This window comes from Fringilla coelebs, assembly GCF_963513975.1.
Source record: "Fringilla coelebs genome assembly, chromosome: 1".
In the NCBI taxonomy this organism is placed as follows: domain Eukaryota; kingdom Metazoa; phylum Chordata; class Aves; order Passeriformes; family Fringillidae; genus Fringilla; species Fringilla coelebs.
This window is the reverse complement of record NC_140028.1, coordinates 93,567,911-93,585,315: the sequence shown is the minus strand read 5'-3', so window position 1 is coordinate 93,585,315 and position 17,405 is coordinate 93,567,911. Positions and strand designations below refer to the sequence as shown.

The following is a 17,405-nucleotide window of genomic DNA, read 5'->3' as shown; positions in this document are numbered from 1 at the left end:
AATAAATATGAGTAATACAAACAAGGTGCTCCAGGGTTAGCATACCTCTTCTCAAGGAATCAGCAATGTGATCTAGAGTTAAAATAGCTGCAATTGCACCTTTCAAAATTTTCAGTCTTTGCACTTAGAAACGTGTTCCCATGTGGCAGAAGGCACACAGGAAATTAGAGTACTTTTTTGAGGGTAATACAAGAAAGAAATGGACATGCAGGAGCAAGTGCAGCAAAGGGCCACAGAGAGGAAGGGCCTGAAGATACTTGTAGTGTGAGGAGAGCTGGGACTCTGCAGCCTGAGGAAGAGAAGGCTCAGGGGGATCTTTTAAATGTGTTTATATTCTTGGTGGGAATGAGTGAAGAAGACACAACCAGGCTCTTCTCAGTGGTGTGCAGTGATAGGACAAGAGGCAATGGTCATGAAATGAGAGAAGGAAATTTCACTTGAACAGAAGAAAAAAGAAATTTACAGTAATGGTCATCATATATTGGAACATGTTGCCCAGAGAGACGCTGGGGTCTCCATCCTTGCAGGTGTTCAAAACATACCTAGAGACAGTCCTGAACAACCTACTCTAGTTGCTCTTGCTTTACAAGGCATGATTGGACTAGGTGGTCCCCAGACATCTTGTTCAACCTCAGATATTTTGTGATTCCTGGTTCAGTAAAGTGCATGATTTTCTTCTGTGTTTGTTCAAGGTTATGCCACCACATATATCAATTTTAAAAGCTCTTTCTCTATTAACCTGAAAATTATTGCTCATTATAAGTCAAGGGTGTACTTAAGGTAGCCTCCTGATATTCTTCCCCAAATGTTCATAGTATGGTTGTGTATATAATTTTACATCTCTTTGCTTTGTGTTGAAATTTATGACTATAAATTCAAACATAGTATAGCTCCTGTAGAAGGCTTCTAGAAAGGCAGTTGAGATAGCCATTCAACATTCCTGCATTTAAGACTTTAATGAAAGTTGTTATTGTTGACTTTTAAATTAAATATAAATATTGTTGAGTTTTGAACCATGCTTTGTAGGAAAGAGCTAATTTATTATTGAATGTTCCTCCTTACTCGCTATTTTGACTATGCTAAAATACAATCACTAACTTGACAAGGAAGTAAATTCTCCCCACCAGTCCCTGATGCCTTTCTTTCTTCTCAAAAAGAAATCATTATGGTAAAAATCTACCTGGTGTAATAGCCATAGTCATTATTGGTATGTGCCCAAGATACATGGCTTCTTGTTTTAATGTAGTGCTGTACTTCCTGTTGTTCCCATCAGGTTCCAACCTTCTGATCTACACAATGCAACAATACAGGTGCAATGTTATTGGCATGGTCTGTGTTAGGTAGACAGGGCTTTCAGTCATGAATGCCCTGTTCTTCCCAGGTTACTGTATAGTTCCCTGAGCACACATAGAAGGTGGAATTTGGTAGGAGAGGGGGTCAGGAACTCATGGAATAGATTCCTTCCAAAGTAACAGGGAAAAGGTATTGAAGACCTTAGAAATATAAAGAAATTTCTTTCCAGAAATTATGTATTTCATCTATTATAGCACTTAATACTTCGATGGTTTTATATAAGCTGTGATTTAAGTAGTTATTTTGCTGTTTTCCTTGGTGGTTTGTTTGTTCTGGGGTTTTTTTGGGTTTGTTTTTTTTGCTTGGTTGGGTTTTTTTAAAAAATGTAGTTGCTGATCATTGTATGGTGTCCACTGTACTTTATTGGGTTTCATATCTGGAAATTCAACATATATTTAGTGAGTTTAGATTAATATAGCTTTCAGTGCTCTTAATGCACCTAAATGAATATTAAGGTTTATTATAATAAGCATATTCATCTTTTTCAGACTCTACACTGTAGACGGAAAACTTGTTCAGAATGGGTCAGACTTGGAGAATGGGCAAATTTATGTTGCAGTGGGTAGAGAAAAGTTTAAGAAATTGCCGTATGGTGATCTGCTGTCCAAATCTACAACGAGAAGGCCACAGGGGTAAGTTCTAAAGGTGTATGATACACTCCTGTGTGTCTGTGTGTGTCAATAGGAAAGTACAAAGCTATTATTACAAAAATGATGCATGGGTTAGTTTGGATGCAAAACCTCACTGTCAGCTTCTGAGAAAGCTGAGAAAAAAATAACAAAAGCAGAAATGGAAATTCAGAAGACCAGTTAATCTCATAAGCATTTCCTTGATCATGTGTCATAAAATTAGCATCCAAGAAAAATTAGTCCAAGTCAAAGTAATCCTATTTTTTTTCCTTGGGATTCAAATGTGTACAGCTGAATGAGATTAGATGCAGCTACAGCAGTTTAGGCCTACTCTTGGTTAGTAATTTTTTGTGAAATATATACTCCCTTAAGATTGTTTTATGTTTGGGTCTAGTTTTTGTAGGCTAAAACAATCACATAATAGAGTCCTAAACTGGGTGTCTCTAAGGAGAACCTTGTGCTTTTTGTACCTTTGGAAAACATGAGAATTTGGAACCATTTCATTGAAATAAGAGGAAAGAAGTGGAAATTGTAAGGAGAATTCACATATTAATTCACTGGATACTGCTCTGCAAGGTTTTGGTAGATAAAGTATGCATTGTGGGGTAATGCACTTGTTGAATAAGTTAATGATTATGCATTTAAACATAGTCTAGTAAACAGAATGAGTGATGCTTAGTGAAAACACGCAGTGAAAAAACCAATTATCTCTGTTGCCATAGCCATCATGGTGTTATCTGCCTTGATACATACATAGTGTCTGTGCCAGTGACGGGGTACACAGTTCTAATATATGGCTTATTCCTGCAGTTCCAAAACCTCTGTACTACCTCCAATTGTGGGATCTCGAAAGTCTAAAGGCAGCGTAAGTATCAAATTTCTAATTCAGCTAAATTCTGGCAGATGGAAAATCCCTGTCCTTTGGGTTTTAATTAAATCTGAAGAGAAAAAAATTTATGCCACGTGGTGGAATGCTTATTAAGGCCTGATGAATCTGTAGCTATTTGCGGTGTCAATTAGACGGAAGAAATCTGAGAAAATATTGTTCTGATAAGGGCTGCTTTGTTTTTGATAAAAGCTTCCATAGCAAAGATTAGCTGCTGGGTTGAGGTCTTTCCTATAAGCCTGATCATTTATGTATTTTTTTGTTTGTTTGTTTGTTTGTTTTTTCAATTATATACCTAAAGGAAAAACACAGAACCTTTCACAAAACATTTTGTAGAAAACAGTGTTTTTGAACTCAGAGTCTGAAAAAGGTCCTAAACCAGTTTGCAATTCGATATGTTTTATTCTAAGTAACCACTACATACAGAGCTTGATTCTTCACTGCTTTGTATCCTGTTCAGCTATATATATGTGTACAAAATGAGCCAGGGAACCATTAAGGTTGGAAAAGACTCCCAAGGTCATAGAGTTCAATCTCTGACCTTTCACCACCATGTCAAGTAAAGCATAGCACCAAGTGCCACATCCAGTTGTTTCCTAAACCCTTTCAGGAATGGTGACTCCACTACTTCTCTGAGCAGCCCGTTCTAATGCTTAATCACTGTTCCAGTGAAGGAATTCTTCCTTGTGTCCAACCTGAACCACCCTGGCATATCTTGAGTCCCTTTCTTCTTGCCCTGTTGCTTGTTGACTGGGAGAAGAGCCTAACCCCACATGGCTACAAGAAGAGTCTTCTGTGGATTTAATTTTAGTGCCAAAACAGAATATAAGTATCTGTTTTCACCAGTTCTCCACAAGTGCAGTTTGCCATACAAGCACAAGACAGCAGGGAATCAGACTCACAGTCTGTCATCATAATTGTGGTAGTTGATCATGTCAATTCGCTCTTTATAAAACAAAACAAAACAAGTATCTGGAGCCACTAAAAAGAAGTAAGCAATAAAACATACAAGTTTCTGTTCACATTACACTGAATGTGTTACTGCCCTGTGAGGACTGTCATTCTCCTTCAGCTTCTCTTGACACTTAGAATGATGCCCCGGTCTCATTTACACAGACAGTGATTTATTAGCGAGTCATATTAACGTGTTATATCTTGTGGCTGTCCACACATATGGATGAGAGATAGCTGCATATAATATATATGCATGCATAGATTCATCTAGCCATTCTTTTTGTTAAATGAAACATTATTTTCTTATAATAAATATGTGATTTTTCTCCTGGAAGCTCTTGAGAATTTACTTGGTCAGATCATACAGTAGGATAGTTATACTTCTCTGGATTTAAGATATCACTTAAATGTACTAATTGTAAATTATTATGCTTCTTTCACACCTGACACCAGACCTTAATGAAATTTAAAAATAAGGTTTTTAATTTGCATCACTGATAATTATGTCCTCTTCTTTTCAGGGAAATGATTGGCAATCTAAATCTACCAGTGACCGGGGAGAAAACAGTTCCTCACCTCAGCTTCCCAAAAGGAAAGACAAAAAAAGCCAGAATCCAGAGAATTCTGTGTCCAGACGACACTTTTCTAACCACTCTACAAAAGTAAAACAGACAGTAAAAGCTTCCACAGGAGCCCTTCAGGATAATGGTCAGTACTGAGATAAACACTGTTGTAGCATAGTTGCTTTTGGTCTTCAGTTAAACCAGTGAAATAGTAGAATAACACGCTTGAATAGTTATTGAATTGTCAATTTACTCTGAGAAACTGGAATTGCCAAAGTTCTTTCTGCTGAGGAAATGCTCCTGTGTGTAGCCACCACCTTCCTGGCTTCATTTACAGAGCACAAGAGGCAGTGTGTGATTTTTAGTATACCTTGGAAGTTAAGCTCATATGGTTCTATCATTATGCTTTTGGTAAAGGAAAATAAAAGATATATTTTCACCATTTTCCCACTGTTCTGCCCTGCAATAAGGTGAAGAAAAAGAGCAGGTGTTCTAAAGGACCCCTCACTGTCCCTGAGAATCCCTGATTACTTGCCTGACTCTGTAACAAAACAAGTAGAGCCTGAGGGAGGAACACAGACAGACAGAAGCTCCAGTTATCTGGTAGCTGCTGTGACTAATCCTGCAGCAGAGCTGCTGGAGGCCCTTTCAGAATTTGCCCTTCTCTGTGCTGTAAAAGCAGTGGCAGCAGTTTGCAAATTTAGGCACAAACATCCATATATAGGGAAATATTTATGTCTCTGTATGTAATGCTGTTGCTGCTCCACCTGCTGACAGAATTGGTTGGAAAGCCTCTAAGTTTATTGAAGAAGTGACTGTTGCCTTCTCACTTCAGCTTTTCTGTGCTTTGTGAGTCTTGTGTAACTGAGAGAAGCTGTTCAAGGCAGCAGATTGTCTAGCTTGAGCTCAAGTGTATTTTTGGAGAAGCTCTGTGATCTTCTATTTTACTTCCATATATAAAGACCTGTTAGTAAAAGTGGGAATGGACAGCTGTGGCCAGGTGTGGTTCAATCTCTTCTCTGAGGTAAGAAGTAACAGGACAAAAGGAAATGGCCTCAAGTTGCACCAGGGGAGGCATAGATTGGATAGTAGGAAAAATTTCTTCACAGAAAGGATTGTAAAATGTTGAACCTGCTGTCCAGGGAAGTGGTGCAGTCACCATCCCTGGAAATATTCAAAAAAAGTAAGGATATGGTACTCGAGAGCAAGGTTTAACAGTGAACGTGGTGGTGGTACTGGGCTGACGGTTAGACTTGATGATCTTAAAGATCTTTTCCAACCCTAATTATTCTATGATTCTAACTCTTGAGAAATTAAAGTCAACTCTGACTCACTCACTCAGTGGAGTGTGGGAGCTCCACTGTAGTCAGAGCTTTGGTAGCTTGTAGTGAAGTGGTTAAAAGAAAAGCTACTGCAATGACTCCGAATGGTCACCTCCTTCAAAGCTGTTGTCTTTTGTGCATTCTATTCTGGTCACACCTCAAGATGGAGTGACCTGAAGCACAGGCCAGGGAGGCTGTAGGAGCTATGAGCCGTGCTGCTGTTGGAGTATCCGTTGCCCAGCCAACCCTCATTGTCAAAGACTGCCCTTGACAGAAAGCCAGCATTGCAGAAGTACACATTGTACCATGGTCCTTGTCATTTATCTGTCATATAATCCAGTGGGAAACCTTTTTTCTCATCCAGATGCATGAGGTGTAAAGTAGCTTTTCAACAAAACATAAGCACGTTCCACCATCCTGTTTGTTTGGAGATAATAAGATTAATAATTTCATAATATTATGAAAAGTTCCTTTGATACCTCCTTTTTGTCCCAGTGCTGTACCATCATGCTGGTCTCAAGAGTGATCCTTTGTCAGTTTGTGTGTAATCTGGAACAGGAAAACTGGAAAAGCAGTTATAGAGCCCTGAAATAGTAGCTTTGGCATTAGCATACCTGCTTTTAGTGACAGCTAGCAGTCCAAATACCACTTTCATTCTTATCAGTGCATGCTTAAAACCAATCAATGTTGAATACATTTTCTCATTCTCTTCAGAAAATTTTTGTGGGCCTGAATGACCAAATATTCTCATCAGGCAATTGCCAAACTTCTCCTTTAAAGATATTGTATCCTAAACTATTTTTTTCATGTTCTGTGATTGCAAGTTCCATTGTCTTTCCCCAGGTAAACATAAACAGATTTTGGCAGTATAACATAAATTACATTGTTCATTAAATTCTGATGCATGGGCCCTATTTCTTTTAAAACTTATGTCTAATTTCTCAGCGTCCATTGGGGTGTTTAGGGGAATTTGAGCTCCTCTATCAATCACATATTTCAAAGGATGTTTTCTAGCCCTACTGCTAAGTAAATTGGTAGGCCATAATGCACCAGATGATAAAGCCTTAAGTTCTCCCAGCACTTAGTGAGGTTTTTTCTTTTGTCTCTTTTCCTTTCCTCAAATGGTTGCAGGTATGTTTTCTTCTGTGAAAGCTTTTGTTTTTTTCACATGTCCCACTTGCACTCTTTTCACTAAGTGTTCTCTGGTTGTTGCCTGAGAGCTGCATGGGGAGTACCTAAAGCTACTGCCATCCTCCACAGGTCATTTTGCTTCAGGGGTGTTTTGATCCTTCTTCTGTCTCAGGCATGTTTAAAACTCCTCACCTGGCACTCAGGAAGTCTCTGCACTTCAGTTTTTGGGTCCCTCTCAAAGGCCCAAGTTTGTTCTCCAGGATGGGGCTTCCCAGCCCATTTCCCTAGCGTGGTTTGCTGTGTCATGAAAGAGTCTTGGCTGAGAGGAAAGGTCATCCTAGGGATCTTGTAACACTTCACTGTGCATTACATCTCCTCCTTGTCTTGCCTTTGTCTTCTCTATTTGGTCTTGTCACCCTACTGAAAACATTTTTAATGTTATTAGGGCTTCTTTCAATAGAGGTCTTAACATTTTAGGATTGGCTTCTGGGATGTATCCGTTTAAGTATCCATACATGGCCTTGTAACAGTGGTGAATATTTCATGAGATGACCACGTGGGTATGGAAGCTGGTCCTGCTCTTTCCATAACCTCTGTTCCTCCTGCCCAATATGCAAACCTGCTGATTATTGAATGGGGTTGATTGATAGGCTCAGGTCCTAGCCCAGTATGCGTCAGCTTCGCTTCCATCCAGCAATATTCTACTTGCTGCTGAGAGACTTACTCTCAACAAATGCTCAGTCTCTGACTCCCCTGGTTTTCATCCATATTTTTTCCTGTATGTTTGCCACTTGCAAGGGGTCTCAGGGAGTAGTTCTGACAATGTTTCTGACCTCCTTGAGGTCCTTTGAACACTTCAGTCTTAATTATGGGTATCATTTTTAATCCTTTTTAGAAGAGGATATAGAGGTTCAGTCATTTCATCAGAGACTCTTTCTCCCTCATCAGCATTTTTATCAGGGTTTTCCCAAATACCACCATTTCAATCCTCAGGTGATACTATTAATTTTTGGATTTTTCTAACAGCTGGGGGATTGGTGAGTTTTAATGTCAGCTCTAATTTCTTCCCCCCATGATTTTTTGCTTTCCTTTGGATTCTTTTAACTGTTGTTTTACCTTGTCATTTTGATACCATAAAGACAATTTTTTGTTCCTTTATTTTCTATCTCGTATGCTTAGTTTATTTCATAATTTGTTCTCTTTATTGCCATGCAGCCTTTAAGCATAGCCTGCACAACTGTAGTGTGCCTAGTATTAAAATTATGGAAGGGTGTTGAGAACTCAACAGAGCAAAGAATATTGGTTTGGGGTTTTTTTTCTTGCATTTTAAGCATTCATTACAAGTTAATGTGAATGCTGTGCTACAACTGTGGAACAAGAATCTTTAATTTAGTTAAAAGGAAAGAAAACCAACAGGAAAGAAAGCCAACAGGCAAACTGGACAGATCTTGTTAAAAAACAAAGAGCTGTTTCATTTTTAGCAAAAAAAAACCTCCATTGAAGTTAATGTTTAAAGATACTGGGCCTCTGGGTTTCAGAATACAAATAAGTGGGCATGGCTTCCTCTGGCAGCGAGACATGCTGTGTGCATACTTGTACTTATCCTGTGCCTGTATGCTTTGTTTACATGTCTGCTGAGGACCTGTCATACTTCCCCTTGGGTTTGGAAGGAACTTATGCTGCTGGGATATTATGTTGGGATCCAAAGGACAGGCAAAGGGAACATTCTCTTTTCTGGGGGGACTGCTTTACCTGTTGTTTTCAGTACCTCTTCGTACACTGGAAAGCTGCATTAACATCCAGTCCAGCTTGAAAGGGCAGAATACAGACTGTTTGAGCTTCTCCTACTGTGTGTGCTTTTAGTGCTCCTAAAGTCTCCCTGTCAGCAGAGAACCCCCCTTGCTCTGTCCTGGTTTGTCACCTTGTCTCAGGGTGAGACAGACCCCCACAGTGGCTGTGTGACTAGTGGGGCTGCAGATGAAAATACCTTAAAAGCTGGTAATCAGATTGGTTTGTTCTCTCAGCTGACAGGGAAATTAGAAATTTAGTTTAGACTGGGTGCTGAAATGTTGGATATATGAAGTAGTTATGTAATTGCTGCCTTGAATGATGACATTTTCAGGTTCATTTTAGAGTGAGGAGTCTTCTTCTGAAATGTAAATTTACTCTTCATGGAGAACTAGAAGCCAGCTCCAGGAACACAGTGATAATGATGACTCCCAAGTACTGTTTTGATCAGTACAGCTGCACTGTCTATTCTGAAGGCTCATTGCAGTTCCTTAATTGGCTTTGCAGTTTTATTCCAAAATAGTCCTTCAAACTCAAAGGTTTTGGATTGAGTAAAGGAAGCATTTATCACTATCTTAGGAATTTTATTTAATTTTTATTATAATTTTATTTTTTTCCTGATGGACAGTGAAAAAGGCTTTTGTCATTTTAGCTGGCTGCATTTGGCTGTCACTGATAAGTGATTAATTAATTTTAATCTGAAACCAATAAATTGCACAGTGAGTTTACACATGCATATTTTGTGGTGCATGGAAATAGATAAAAAGAAAATGTTCATAGTAGCAAATGTATCCCGTATTGTTTGCTGTCCTTTCCCCTGCCAATTTAGCATTGCATGGATTCTTTTCTTGAGCGCTAGACCATTGGAAACTGATTGTTTCCTGGGTCTTAACATCTGGAGAATTATGCACACTGTGTATTTCAGTCTTAACCTAATCTTCCAACAGAGTTTAGTTGGGCTAGCTGTATATTTACTTTGAATTTATTTTTTTTAATACACTGAGAATTTCACCCGCATGCCATTTATATTACAACTGATCCATGCCATAATCCTCTTAAATCAAGATGATTAAAGATTTTCGTAGAGTTGAAAGCTCTTTGTGCAGGACTTGCATTCACTACTTCTCAGGGCAAATTGAGTAGATTTTGAGCTCATGCTTTGGTGTTTGTAACCTGTAAAGCATACTATTAATGTGTGATGTGTAATGATCAGGCTCCCACTGCACTCATAGAAGCCTTAATAACATTGAATATATTGTATGCAACAGTAATTGCAATTAGAAATGTGAGGTTTAGAGCTTAGACTAGTGCATCTGGTTCAGCAGAATTTGGGTTTATGAAAGTGACACCAAAGGTATATTGAGTTATCAGCAGCTTGTTTTGAGGTTTAAAAAAGAAAAAGATGGCAAACCACCAAAAAACCCCCAACCTATTAATTTTTTAGTGTGTGCCACATCCTGTAAAGAGTATGTGTAGGAAGTTGGTTGGGAAAGTAGCAAATTCAGAAGTGTAGCAGAAAATTCTTGGAGGGAAGAATTATTTAAAGCCTGTTCTGTTCAAATACAGTAGTTTAATTATGTTCACATGGCTTGCGAAGTAACGCTCTACATAAACTATAAAAGAAGTTCTAGAGTTAATAGACTGTGGAGTTTGTTTTTTCTGTGATTTGGAGAAGTCATAGAGTGGACATGGGCTGACCCACTCCACAGTTGTTCAGATCTATTTTTGAGTATTATGAGGTGTTAGAAGTTAGTTTTCATACCAGTTTCCTGGGTTTGTTACTGGCTAAAAAAAAGGAAGAAAAAGGCCAACCCTTATTTATAAGGAAAGCTGTACAGAGCCCCAGGTATTGCTGTCCTGCTCTGAATTGGTTTCAGTAAAACTATGAACTTGCCAAAGAGTACAAACCTGGGCTGCTGAATATCCACTCTCTTGTCTGTGTTTTCCTGCTGACAACTTTTAAGATTAAAAACCTATCTGCCGCTAAAACACAGACCATATCACTCTGATATTGTCAAAGCAGAGGAAAGACTGCTGAAGAAAGAGAGAGCTTCTCATTTTCAGAGGTTTTACAAGACCTGCTGGCTTATTCCTTGCATAGTAGGAAGCAAATCTGTAGTAAGAAATGCGAACCCTTTTTGCTGTAGGTGTGTATTGTTACAGTGCTGGATCATGATAGCCAGAGCATTCTAATGCCAGTGTGGAACTAAGATGATGATAAACCTTGCAGCCACTTTATTCAAACACATGAATTTCTTTGGGTTTGCTTTTAGGGAAGTGAATACTTCACAAAATGTTAAATAGGAGAATACATACTTATCAGCAGGAAAGCATGCTGCTTAATTCCTAGCAGGAGGGTGTAAAAGTTGGGAATGATGGGACCAGGGCAGACATTTCAGGACTTTTACAAGTTCAGCTCCTGACACACAACTATACTCAAGAGAAGGCTGAGTTATGGAACAGGCATGGAATTAAAAAAAATGTGGCTAAATGAAAACTGCTTTCTTAATTAAAAAATGCAAATGGCCTTCCTTAATGATCTATAATTTAAATCAATTAATGAATTGGATGCTTAGAAACATGGAGAGTAAGTGGGATGAAGGGCCAAAACATGGAGAGGGAAAAAATCCCCCATGTATTAGGACACTCAGTCCTGTAGTTGTTGATGTATAAAGATGACTGAGCTATTCCAGCTTTTCCTTTGCTCCAGCATTACCATATTTCCTGTCAGTAAGGGAGAGTGCTGCATACAAGGACAATCTCTAGAAGCACCTTTTGCAATTTTTGTTGAGATAATCAGATGTCAGCATTCTCTAATAGCATCAAATTATATTACAGATTTAAAATTTTCAAAAGAGAGCAATTGCTTAATTGCAATAGTATCAAGGGAAGAAAAATATGTTCTTTTTAATATTCTCAACAGTTTCATGTGTATATTGCTAGCAGGTTCTTTTCAATTCCATTGCATTTTGATGACAGGAGTCACAGGCATGAACACACATGCAAAACAATCATGAAGGCAGTGGCTCTGTTGGAAATGGGTCTGGTTCAGCAGAGATGCTTTTAAATTAAATAAACCCCAAAACACACACAAACCAAGAAAATAAAATTATGTTGTATGCAGGCATAAACAGATGTCCTCCTTTTTCCTCACAGCAAACTATTCAATTTTATGAGCCACTTTTTTATTTTTACATTTTGTTTTTAGTTTTACTTACTGCTTTTATGATGCAGCCTCTCTTGTAAGTCACCTTAATTTTTTTTTATAGTCATATTAACTTCCTTCCTTACCTATTGGGCTTGCACATAGTAAATGCCTCAGATTTCCACAAAATATTCAGGGCAGATTATTATTACAATGACTTTTAAAATTTCTACTACTAAACTTCAAACAGTTTAAAATTTGAAATGCATTAATTATATCTCTATAATTTTGTAATTTTGGCTGCAATAAATGTTCCACAGTTAATGATATTTAGGAAAGGAGCTTAATTAAGCACAGGAATGAATGGTTTTTATTTATTTTAAAAGTACAGATTTCTCATGAGCTAGTTTAATCTATAACTTAATTGGTATTTAATAAAGTCATATAACCTTGCTTATCAAAGTGCAGAAAAAGAATTCCATCTGAAATACTGAATGGCAACAAACAGAAAATGATCTTTCCATTTTAGCCAGAACTTGGTGGCTTATAGATGCACCAGTTTGTGGTTTCTTTCTCTACATGCTGAACTGAATGCCCAATAGACTGAACACTTCTGTGTTGGGACAACTACTAAAATGTGACCAGTGAAATGTTGCTAGCTGAAATCTTTTGGGCATTTATAAATTTGCTCTTGCTGGTAACTTATCTGTTCTGTACCTATCAGGAGATTAGGAAGTAAAAAAGATCTAGAAAATAGCTAGAAAATTCTCCTGAATGGGCAGCAGAATCCCTTTGACACAAATAAATTCCCCAGGGCTGAAAAGCCAGCAAGAGCTGGCGTGGGTAAGGGCCAGGACAGAGTAGGTAACTCTCAAAATGAAGATCTTTGACTTTTAAGAGTCACTGTGCAAGTCATTTGGAAGTCTTAAAATTGTCTTAAATTGAATTGGTTTTATCTGTCCATTTGCAACAAAGTCAGAGCTGAAAAGCTCTGCAGGAATACAGTACCAGCTTCTATCTTTGGTGTAAGCAGCTGAGTACTGAGCTGCTTACTTTGAGATAGACCTTGGCCAAGTACAAAATCAGAAACCTTGCCCCCTGTTTACCAGTCATTATCCTTTCCAAGGTTTTCATCCAAACCTGACCACAGTGCCTTTCTCTCACCTGTAGCCTCTGGACCTGATTACCAAATACTAAGTGTAGTGGTAACGTCCTGCTCCTGTAGTTTCACTGCCTTTTTCAGCTGGGAACTTCTCTTGTTCTTACTATTTGTGTGGCTTCCTTGCTCCTAGCTGTAGAGGTTGGCCATAAAGTAGGTGCCAGTGTTTCAACACCTGTATCATTTCCATTTACTTGGGGCAGGTTGAGTTGGTCCACAGCTTTTTTGAGGCACTAGTTACCTTTCCTTGGCAGGGCTGTTACCAGGCTCCAAATGTTCCCTTTCCTGGTAACCCTGACAAGACTTAAAGGAATTCAGAGCTTTAAGTCATCTGCATCCTCCTGAGATTTCATCACTCTTTGTGGGATTATGGAGCTGGAGAAGAAGTGTGAGAGAGCACAACTCTTGAAGATACTCCACAGGAAAGCACTTATGGTTGCAGTTTTCATTCATCTCTTCAGCATGAAGCCAAAAAATCCTGTAAGAACTCTTTCCACTCTCCAGAGTTTCAGAGTTTTAATAAGTATTGTTTGTTGAAGAAATAAATATGAACAAAAAAATACTTGCCTGAAAACAAGCAGCATTTTTTCATTGCTGTTTTTTTTTTTTTTTTTTTTTTTTGCTGCACTTCTGTGTGTGTTGTAACATCGGAACATAGACATTCAGTTGCTGGCAGGGAGTAGTCGAGCATTCCTCTTTGCAGGCTTTCCTGAAGGAAGATTCTTTAGGAAGCTTAAATTGGCTTGAATACCTGCTGACTTTTTTTGTTTTCCCCTCTCATTCTTTCAAGCTTCTACTCTTCTACTCCCTAAAAGCCATTCTTCTGCCTTCCAGTCAGTGCATTGGACCCCATTGCTTCCCTTTTTCTCACTGGTATTTTCTCATCTTTCTCTTTACTCTTATACAATTCCTCATTCCATATTTTTTTTCTAACATCACTGTGCCTTCATCATCTCCCTCAGTGTCTCTATGCTCCAGCCTCTGCATACTCTCTCTCTCGACCTGGCTGCTCCTTTTTAATGATTTGTTCTTTGCCCTTTAGCAGGTTCTTCTTCCCCCTTTTTACCTAAATTGCTGAACATGACCCTGCTTTAAGATAATCAGAAATAACAAGAGATGTTTAGGTTACCTAACTCTCTCTATTTAGGGTGTTAAAAATAGTGCTGATTTTTGGCTCAAGGTAGTCTGATGCCTCACACAGTGACTGGCAAAACTTGAAAAACCCCAGTATCTTCTTTTTGTCTGGACACCATGGAAAAATATCCTCACAAAAGATCACGAAACTTTCAGTAATATTTTGCTTGGCCTCTTGATAGAAGCTGCACATGCTGTGGCATGGAGAACTGAGAACCTAACTGAAATAAATCCTCTGTTTATACTTACCAGCAATGCTATGGGGAGTCATACCTTCCTTTGTTGCCCCCTTTCAGAGCTGTCCTGCCCCAGTGTTGCCATGGCCCTGTCTGTGGTCAGTTCTCAGGTAGTTTGAGGCACAAGAAGATCAGAGCTGACTCATAAAAGAGGAGCATGTTTAATCTACAATTTTGTATGAACTGTTTGGAGTAGTCATAAATGTCCCATTTAATGGAAGTGCTGGACTTTTTCTTTTTGACAGGGTACACCACATATTTCTGCTTCAACAGAGATTGCAATAGAAGCCCATAACAGTACAGGATGAAGACTTGCAAAAATGTTTCTTCATGTAATTTATGGCATTTTCTAAAATGCTTTCTTGTTTTTTCTCCCTTAGAGACATGTGAAGAAACTGACTAATGATTCAGACACAGAGATGTGAAATATTGCATCAATAAGATTTTTTCACACTTTTTTTTTCCTAAACCAAAAAGCGTTATCTATAAAATATGAGGCAAAGTTACCCAGCTGAAAACATTACCTTGGAAGTAACTCAGAGCACTGATAATTGTGATTAATGTGGCTTGCAAACTCCTGTTGACAAGATCTTGGCACAGAATCAAACAAACAAGAAATGTGCCGGCCTTTCACTAAGCTTCCATCCTCCAGCTATTTGTAACTCACATGCAGAAAGTGTAAATACTTCTGGCTGTAGAGTAGCAATGCTAATAATGTTAGCATTTTAAGCTATTTTATAATGCTCCATTTATTCAAATTAATTTTATGTAAATTATTTTGCAATTTTTGTATTTCTTTTCATTTTTTGTAACAAAAGACAACAGTGTGCGTCCTAATGTAAGACTAATTACATTCCTTGCCACTTCCTTTGGAATTTTTTGTTCAAGTATTACAACTTTCCCGTTTTTCAGTTAGTGTCATTTTTTCTTCATCTCTTTTGGCACATTTCAGACCTAAGTGTTTTAATCCCTTCTGTGACTGTACCCATATTTTGGACATCTGTCTTCCATTCTCTTATGTTTGTGCAGAGGTAAATAATTAATTTCCCTTTTGTTGTAAATGTTCTATTTTCCTTAAATAATATTTTCAGTCTGTGGAAGAACAGGAGTGCCATTTCTCTTGAAAATGCTTTCTGTGCGAGACAATGAACAGCAGTATCCCCAAGAAATGCTGCAGTGTTGTGCTGAGTTCTTTTCAACTAATATCTTTTCATTTATGACCAGCTTTCTGAGCAAACACCTGCTGGAAAGTGCTTGGAGGAAATTCCATGGAGATTTCAGATTTTGCTTATTGAAATCTTGCTGTTACTACCTTTTTGGGCACTCTCTTTTAAATGAGAAATATGATTCCTAACTGAAACTTAGAGTCATCTTTCCTCTCTCCTGCTCCCTCCTGGTTACATGAGTAAGTTTTTTCAAAATACTGTAAGTCTGTCTCCTTGGGTTGTTTAGCATAGCCCTGAGCCTGATCTGCTCTTCTAAGAAGAGGTGCTTTAAAATTGAGAATCCTCAGCTCTTGAGTGGATTTGGCCTCTAGGGCTAACACATGTTCATCTCCCTTGTACTCCTCCTTTTGCCCTGGAGTAAAAACTTGATGAAAATTGCCTTTGCACCCAAATCCTTTTTACCTCTAGAGGCCAGACAGTCCCCATTTTGGTTGAAAGACTTGGGGACCTTGAAGGCAAAGGTTGTGGTTGTGTTCATAGGGGTCCCAGGACAAGGGAAGAGACGAGAATCTTGACTCCATGTTACAGAAGGCTGATTTATTATTTTATGATATATATTATATTAAAAGAAAATTATATATTAAAACTTACTAAAAGAATAGAAGAAAGGATTTCATCAGAAGGCTTGCAAGCAACAGAAAGGAATGGAATGATAATAAAATCTTGTGACTGACCAGAGAGTCCGAGATAGCTGGACTGTGATTGACCATTAATTAAAAACAGCTACATGAGACCAATCAAAGATGCACCTGTTGCATTCCACAGCAGCAGATAATCATTGTTTACATTTAGTTTCTGAGGCCTCTCAGCTTCTCAGGAGAAAAGATCCTTAGTAAAGGATTTTTCATAAAATGTGTGTGACACAAAGGTGTTATTACAGAGCCTAAATGGAAGGATGGTGATATTAAATGCAGTTCTTTCAGACACTGAGTTGACTTTTTGTAGTTCAGTGAGCCAAGGAATCTAGGGCAAGGTTATTTACTTACATACTTAAGGGAAAGCCTTGAAATAGGAGAGTCTTCCTGGTGGGTTTTAGGGAACACATTACATTTTCCTCTCAGAATACGGTGGAAATCTATAACTCAAGTGCCTGTGATGAGAGGCAACAATGATAATACCAGGTAAGAGAAACAGAACATTCTGTTTCTGAGAGCTCAGAAAAATGGGAAATGTGAGGTGCATTGATTATTTGAAAAAGTACAGGTAGCATCTGTTCAGATGCATTTTTTTATTATTCTCAGCCACTCCATGTTTTTATTGCTGATTTTGTCAAAAAAGCCAAACAAGTCTTGTGTCAAAGAGGATTTGTTATGAGATATATACAGGTAGATTGTCCAAGATTTATCATATTGCTACTAAGTATTGAATGTCCTTAGTTGGTTTGAATGGAATGTCCATGTATATGCATTGTATTTAATAAATTCAAAGTATTTATTGTATTTAATAAATCCCAAGAAAAAGGAAACTAAAAAAGAAAATTATTATTTTCGTGTGAAGTACAAAAATGAGGTCTTGAAAAACATGTGTGAGTTATTTAGGATGAGTCCAAGCAGTGATGCTAAGACCCCTCTGGTATTTCCAACAGGGATACTTTCAGAGGATGAGTAGTAGTATGGATCTTTTGGTAGGGTGGGGAGATTCCAGCAGGACTGATGCCTGGGTAATCAAGCTGCTCTGTCCATCAGAAAGTCCTTCTCCTAAGATGCACCCAGCGCTACCACTTTGGAATTTCATTGTGATGTGCCATAGAAACCCCCATTTCTGCCTCTTCATTTCAGACTGTGAGAATGGCCTTCATTCCTGGTCCTCTGGGCAGTGGCTGTCAGCCCACTGTCCAAGGCCACCTGGCACCTCCCCTCCAGTCAGCCCTTTGCAGCAG

General features: G+C 38.4%; 1 protein-coding gene across 1 annotated transcript in view; it reads left to right on the top strand.

The window, feature by feature from the left end:
• Nucleotides 1-17,405, top strand: part of DCDC2 (doublecortin domain containing 2) — a gene marked incomplete at both ends in the record, with an annotated part of 51,425 nt that overhangs the window by 20,234 nt on the left and 13,786 nt on the right. The window contains 3 exons of the mRNA XM_084202255.1: nt 1,842-1,985; nt 2,793-2,847; nt 4,344-4,530. Of these exons, the coding sequence (XP_084058381.1) occupies nt 1,842-1,985; nt 2,793-2,847; nt 4,344-4,530 (386 nt within the window). The remainder of the gene's footprint in view (nt 1-1,841; nt 1,986-2,792; nt 2,848-4,343; nt 4,531-17,405) is intronic.